We start from the raw sequence: 7,776 nt of genomic DNA, 5'->3' as shown, positions 1-7,776 counted from the left end.
ACCTTCATTCTCTGTTAGTATTTTTCTGTTCTGTTTTAGTATTTTTATTTTAACAGTTCCCTAGATACTATACATCTCTCAAGGCTTAAATACAGAAGTAACCAGTAGATTATGCAAAGAMCAAAACTTGCTGCAAGCAAGGTTTACAGAGGGCTTCTTTGATCAGGGACCTGGTATGAAGTTCACCTYCCCTTTTACTGATTTGGACTTTCCTGTGTGGGTTCTTCTTACACTATTAGGACAAAGCTACCACATTTGTAGAAATCTTGAGTCATATTTGTGAGTCTTATTTAAGGATGGTGCATGACCTTGTTTCGCCATATAGCAAAGTAAAACTTGTAATAATGAGTTTCAGGACCAAAAGCACCAAGATTTTAAAATGACTGAAATTCAAAAAGAAGAAAAGACAAAAATCCTCTTGYTTTATTCAAATTATACATAAATTCTAAGAAATGTAATATCGAAAGTTTTGTTTCTCTTGTACCAGGTGTATTCACAATGCAGTGAATTACAGCGTRTGTATGGATAACAGCACATTCACTGCTGAAGGGCATTCAGGGGAGGTTACAGAACAACCCAGGAAACTGGACACACAAGCAGAGAGTCACAGCTGAGCTCCAGTGACCGAAGACGTAGCTTTGTGAACTGTAGCCACTACGGCGTAGACCGAGCTGGAGAGAGCGAGAGCCATGCTTTACAACCATGGATTTCATTATAAATTATTAAGTAACAAACCAGTCACATATTTTAAATACACAAGCTATTTTTAAGGGTTTTAAGGAAGCTAGTCTGGGTTTACTGCACTGTCCAAATGTGARTCATAACAGAAAATTAAGAGCAATGAAGTTGTTTCTCCCGTCACAGCTAATGAGATGCTCTAATCTCCAGCTTGGCTCAGAACTTTAACAGAAGACAAAACAATCCTGGTTACAAAAATACATATACATYTCAGATGTCTGTTCTTAGTATTCAGTAATCGTTGGAAAATTGCAATTAGCTTTGTTGTCAGTACTCTTCTTATCTCTGATCAGACCTCAGAAGTCAGGTTTTACTTGCGTTTTTAGTTTTGAGTGATTTCTTCAGTGATTCTCTAGGTTTTAAAATGGGCAAAAGTGAAGTAAGTGTTAACATCCATTTGCTCCAAGCCTCCCCACAATTAAATGATAATTCTATTATATATAATTTCATTAACACTGAGTATTTCATTGTCCGTAGCAGACTACTTTCTCTGGAGGGCTTTTAATGTTGTGAACGAACTAACATCAACAGTCGTTTTCTACAGGAAAGTAATGCCTTTCAGCCTATCACCCGTGCTAAGATGTAGCCAGCACTGATGATTGCTTCAGGGATCAGAWTTATACTCTATGCAGTACCTACCTATTTGGTTGAATAATTGCCATTKTATTTCAGGCAGCCAGTGCCTGGCTACCTGAAGTAACACTTTTGTTGAAAAATGCTGTTCAGTCTAGAAGATCTTTGAAGTATGACAATATATCCTTTAGTAGTTCTGCACTCTGGATATTGGRGGTAGAGTTGAAGACATAGCCTTCTAAAACTGCAAGCACTCCAAATTCACAGACTCCTTATGATAAAGTCAAGGACAAAMCATCCAGAGACTGTTCTGAATCAACGTTTGTTGTGCCATATTGTCCCACTGATGTGCTGCTGACAGCAGACTCACGTAATCCATATTTCAGCAGCAATTTGTTCTCAGTTTCATAGCTCTTCATTCATATCAGTTACTTATGACGTGATCCGTTAGCTCTCATTGTCAAAGCAGATAGTAAATCCTTGTCTCGCTTTTGTGCTTTACTCTTCAGCTGCCGTCATTCATGAGATTTGCTCATCTGCTGCACTGGATACAGTAGTCACAACGGATTTGCCATCTTTTATTTTAGTTCATTGCAAAAAAGATCAAATGACTCATACAGAGTAGACACAGCCTTAAAAAAAAGCAAAGAAAACTCCAGTCAAAATAACTTTTACAAGTACAGTCTATTTAAAATGAACTTTTACCTAGCACACAACAGAAGGCCTTGCATGAACAGAAGAGACACTCTGGATTCATCACAGAATCGTGGAGTCATTTTAGATGGAAACAGTGTCTCAATAGCAAGATCCAAAGGCAAAGCCTTCCTTCGTTTGGATTCAGTTCTTGTACTTGGTTAGGTACCAGACGCAAAGTACTCATTTATTACGGTGGTTTACTATTTTTGTTTTAATAAACAAGGATCAGAGCACCTACTGACTGAATGCCAGAAAGGAGGCTGGTAGGTATGGCTAAGTAATCAGGATCATGCCTCCATATACTTTTGTGCAACCACAGCCCCTTCCTCAGGAGCATGCTTTTTGTATGCTTCCACRAGGTTGGAAGTCTGGGTTAAAGCTACAGTGGTGCTTAGGTTTGGGCTAGAACCTGCAGAACGTTGCAGTAAAAACCACCAACTTTGTTCCTTGAGARGATTATGGGAAAATTCCCCTGCAACCGGCAGAACTGTCTGGGAAACAATCCTTGAGCATCTCAGCTCAGGAACCGTGGGATGAACCTCCAGACAAGGGACAAGTATTACGCAGTAAGTGCACAATTACAGGGGCCAGCATTGCTATGGGGATGTTCACCCTCAGGTTAAGCTGATTTAGATACTTGGATCTATGTGCTGTCATCTGAACTAATTGATCAGGGTTGTTAGGGCGTTGCCGTAGACCAAAATAAAATCCACACCTTGATTCAAGTCCTGTGCTACAAGTTTGTCTTCTCAACCTCAAGAATTGAAAACAGCTAGACTTCATACAATAATTAAATAAATCAAGTTTGTCACTGAGAGTAGCACAACATTCATATTATAAAAACAAATTAGAGACTTTAAATAGCCTAGCAGAGCATACAGAAGCTTGTCATTCACTGTTCCAGAAATGGTGCCCAAATCTACCCAGAAATGTACAGCAAATTCCGAAGTAACGTATAAAACTGGTGCAAACTTTTCAGATACTTACTTTTACACTGGAAGCCACAGCTAATAACAGAAAAGACCACAATTTATATTAAAATGATCATGTTCTGCAACATTAAAATGATCATGTTCTGCAATCGAAGTGCAGTATATGCAGCTTGCCACCACTGGCTTAATCAGCTGGAATACAGCATATATGCACGTTGCATATGTTGTCTTAACTGATCTATTGGATCTCTTGAATGATTTATGAGATCCAGGCGTGCTTTGACATTTAAAATAAGACTACAAAATCATTCTTTCTACTTTAATTAAAATAGCAAAAATACCTGTTACATGACAGAAAACATTGATTCTATATCATCACAAGAAATTACCACTGCTAATGKCTGTTTAATTACAAAGTAACAACAAAAACCCTTTTCTAATTGTATTCACACATCCTCTGCATGATTCCTGCTGTACAGACAAACCTAGAGCAGTTAGTGGCTAGTAATGAACTCTTCACTCTGCACCACCTTTGATGTTTGCTTGCTTTCTCATAGTCAGCCTCATTTCTCTCATATTTTCATAAAATATTAACAAGTAGCTAGTAATTATAATATTTTATTAGTATGGCCAGACCATTTTATTCAGGTTTTTGTATATCAAGGGACTGCTTTAAAATTTTTCTACAAAGATATTTCCTGTAAAAACATGTTTCTCAGCTCCAATGGTAATATATATATTATGGGGAACAAATCTTCCCAACTATGTATTTTTACCAAATTATGACTACTGAATGATGAAAGATAGGTACTACTGTTTTATTACGTGCATCCTTTCTCACTGTGATTTCAGTACCAATACAGCCAAATCAAGGCAGATTCACTGACGGGAGAATTCGGGAATCTTTATGCTCAGCACCAGTTTTGACCATGGCAACTGTCATGGCCTTAGTATTTTGCATTGCCTGTCTGAGCAAATGTGGGGCTTGTCCCAGCCTACTCAGATAATTGTTTGCAATGGAAGTTGTACCTATCCTTGCCAGAGTTAAATTAGGGATTCTTTCCCTTGGCTACTCTACTTTTTAGTTAAAAGATGAAAGCCTGAAGTCTGCTACCGGTTCTCAGTGATTCTCAGTGTTGCCTGCTGGAATAGCCCCTTGAGCTGAACTCAACTGAAGACAACAAGCATACAAATGCATGTAAAGCCGCATTATTGCTACTGTTGTGTTCTCTACTCCTTTCATTCAGTCTCTATATTGATGTTGTCCACTTTTCTGCCCTCCTTTCCATGCAGTTCTAGAGTGTCACTAAACATATCGACAGAATCCAATAGTTTCCCAGTATATAAACATCTTTTTTTCTTATTTAATGTGTTGATTCTTGTGATAAAACATTTCTTTCTACTTCAAAGCTTTTCAGCATGTAGTAGGATACCATCTAGGAACAACAGCTTGTTGTGTGCTTTATGTTCAGCTTGTACTCCCCAGGTGCTCGTTTTGGAAGTCTGTTTCTTACAGTGAGAGTCATTTTACAAGCCACTTACCCATTCAGCAGAATTACATGATGAGTTTTCTTCAGCTGCCTCATTGATGAATTCACTTCTTCGATGAGGTTCAGCTATCTGAAGCATCTGTTCCTCCTGACATCTTTCTTCTGGTATAGGAAGCTGGGCAGAACCTTAGTCAAAAAAAAAGGATATGGTTACCGCTTGTTTATTGTCCATTTCCAGAGTCATAATGGTCCTTTACCCGAGTAAACTGGTAAAGAGCTCTATAGAGCTCTGAAACGCAAGGAAGAGTGCGGAGCCCTTGTTTGGCTATAGTCTYGATGACAGGTACTCAGGTGCTGTTTAGCCTGCAGATGAAATCAACTGCTTTCAGTGAGAGGAAAGGAGAGCTGGTCAACAGAATTACAGCCACAAAAAATGGTCTAGAGAGCTGGTCAGCTCAGCCTCCAGAAGACACTACAACTGGTCAGTTTGTAGCCCTCAAGATCCAAGTCTGTATCAACTCTATTGACCAAAATAGGAACTTAGGCACTTTATTTGTCTAAATCCCAGGGGTTTTGTTTTGTTTTTAAACTTGCAAGTTGAATTGCATCTCATATCACACACATCCCTTCTATATCCTTGGCAGCTCACAAGCTGAATAAGCTTCACTTTGCAACCCTCGTAAAAGGTTGTGTGTTACTGGTCTGGCCCACCACCTGCAGATGCCCAGTATTAYGCTTGTCCTATACCCCTGCAGCACACCTTTTTCTGGTGATGACTTACGTCCTTCATTTCAGGACTTTGCAACAAAAATTAACAGTTAATTAAAAAGTATTTACAGCTTGACCACAACTTGCAACAAAGTCCCTAAAGCCAGTTCTTCCAAGTCTCATATTAAACAGTCAATGATGATAGCAGGAACAAGAACATTACACAAAACTACGTCTTGACTCCTCACTTTTTCARTCTGTTAAGAAATTACCAGAATTGATACTCCTTTGATATTCTAGCTAGGCCAAGATCTTTAGTCTTCAAAGTGATCACTCTTAAAAGACAGACAAATAATACAAACAAGGAACTGCAAGAATGGTCACATCGACCTTGTAACTGCTGCTCTCAAATGGCTCAATCCTAGGTCCCCCTAGCAGATCAAGAGCAGGGGAGCAAAAGTTTAATCTTGAAACTCCTCTCAGTGATGCCTTTTAAGTACACCACCTCACTCATCCCAAAACAAATGTTTAAYTTTGAGAGTTTGTGTAAACGGAAATATTGCCACTCACCAGAAAGTTTTGAGTCCTGTTTCTTTTTGTAGCAAAGATACAAGCTTCCCACTGCCACTAAGAAAGGAATAAGGGCCAAAATTGCCATCTCTCTCTTTTCCTGTGAATCGGCTTCTGCAATTACATTTTTCAAGTAAAGGAATGTACTACTTAAGGACACAACAGAACAACATCATCATAAAAAGAACAAGAAGCAACTTGAGTCAATCAGTCCATCCACCTACCCAAGTATAGGGTTATCTATGTTTYAGCTATTCCTTATGGATGTCTACCTGATATGAGGAATGAACCCTAAAATCAATGCATCCTAGAGCTTACTATTTCTGAAATTAGATTCCCCCCTCAATGTCTAATCTAAATCTTTTCTACTGTACTTTATGGCTATTACTGCTTGATCAAGAGAGAGATCRGATCATTTTAACTCTTTAACAGCCTATTACATCCATTTCCCCTCATTTGGAACAAAACCATTTCATTCATTCTTTGACACTGATGTTTTCTAAGCCTTTGATCATTCTTGTGTCTCCTTTTGGACTACAAGTTGTCAACRGTGTAAAACATTGTCCAAAACTGGACTTTAGTGAATGAATACAGAGGTTACTTCCCATCACCTGACTTGGTTATACACCAGAGAAATACTTGATAAAGTTCTGGTCAGAGTTAGTCACTTTGTCTTTCTCAGACATAGAGACAGAAAAGAAGAGCGAGATCATAGAATCAGTAAGGTTGGAAGGGACCTCTAGAGATCACCTAGTCCWACCTCCCYGCTCAGCAGGGTCATCTAAAGCATGTTAGACAGGGTTGCATCCAGGCAGGCCTTGAAGATCTCCAGAGAAGGAGACTCCACCACCTCCCTGGGCAACCTGMTCCAGTGCTCCGTCACTCTCMCAGGGAARAAATTCCCCCTCACGGTCAGGTAGAACTTCCTGTGCCCTTTGCCTCTTGTCCTGTCACATGGGACAACTGAAAAGAGTTTGTCCCCGTCCCCTTGACACCCTCCCTTCAGGGACTTACACACATTGATCAGATCCCCCCTCAGTCTCCTCTTCCCCAGGCTGAACAGGCCCAGCTCTTGCAGCCGTTCCTCGTAGGGCAGGTGCTCCAGCCCTCTGATCATCCTCATAGCCCTACGCTGGACTCTCTCCAGTAGCTCCATGTCTCTCTTGTAGTGGGGAGCCCAGAACTGGACACAGCACTCGAGACGAGGCCTCCCCAGAGCTGAGGAAAGGGGCTGGATCACCTCCCTCGACCTGTTGGCAACACTCTTCCTAAYGCACCCCAGGAGACCATTGGCTTTCTTGGCCATAAGGGCAGATTGCTGGCTCACGGTCAACTTTTTGTCCACCAGCACTCCCACGTCCTTCTCTGCAGAGTTGCCTTCTAGCAGGTCAKCCCCAGCTGGTGCGTGGGGTTATTCCTCCCTAGGTGCAGGACCCTGCACTTGCCCTTGTTGAACCTCATGAGATTCCTCTCCGCCCATCTCTCCAGCCTGTCCAGGTCTCTCTGAATGGCAGCACAGCCCTCAGGTATATCAGCCACTCACAGAATTTGACTAGTAAGTAGTATTTTTCTCTATTTTGGGCTTCTGTCATATCCTATCAAGTGATTACACTCAGACTTCTAAAGGCAGGAGTGCCAGATCATTATTTTGGATAATCTTATATCTGAGTACCTGAGTATCTCCCAGGTCYTTCTCTGCAAAGCTGCTCTCCAGAAGGTCAGCCCCCAGCTTGTACTGGTGCCTAGGGTTATTTCTCCCTAGGTGCAGGTCCCTGCACTTGCCCTTGTTGAACCCCAGGAGGTTCCTCTCCGCCCARYTCTCCAGCCTGTCCAGGTCTCTCTSAATGGCAGCACAGCCCTCGGGTGTGTCAGCCACTCCTCCCASYTTGGTATCATCAGCAGACTTGCTGAGGAGGCACTCTGCCCCCTCATCCAGGTCATTGACRAAGAAGMTGAACAGGATGGGACCCAGGACTGAGCCCTGGGGGACGCCACTAGCCACAGGCCTCCAACTAGACTCCACGCCACTGATGACGACCCTCTGAGCTCTGCCTTTCAGCCAGTTCTCA

General features: G+C 41.4%; 1 protein-coding gene across 1 annotated transcript in view; it reads right to left on the bottom strand.

The window, feature by feature from the left end:
- Positions 1 to 1,758: 1,758 nt before the first annotated feature.
- Positions 1,759 to 7,776, bottom strand: part of TMIGD2 (transmembrane and immunoglobulin domain containing 2) — a 10,600-nt gene continuing 4,582 nt past the window's right edge. Inside the window, 4 exon segments of the mRNA XM_085309687.1 lie at positions 1,759 to 1,892; positions 1,895 to 1,943; positions 4,482 to 4,615; positions 5,708 to 5,821. Coding sequence (XP_085165813.1) covers positions 1,759 to 1,892; positions 1,895 to 1,943; positions 4,482 to 4,615; positions 5,708 to 5,821 — 431 coding nt within the window.

The sequence above is a fragment of the Rhea americana genome, unplaced genomic scaffold (genome assembly GCF_003343005.1).
Source record: "Rhea americana isolate MKP2758 unplaced genomic scaffold, rheAme1 scaffold_30, whole genome shotgun sequence".
In the NCBI taxonomy this organism is placed as follows: Eukaryota; Metazoa; Chordata; class Aves; order Rheiformes; family Rheidae; genus Rhea; species Rhea americana.
The sequence above is the reverse complement of the archived record's forward strand: the minus strand, read 5'-3'. Positions and strand labels throughout refer to the sequence as shown.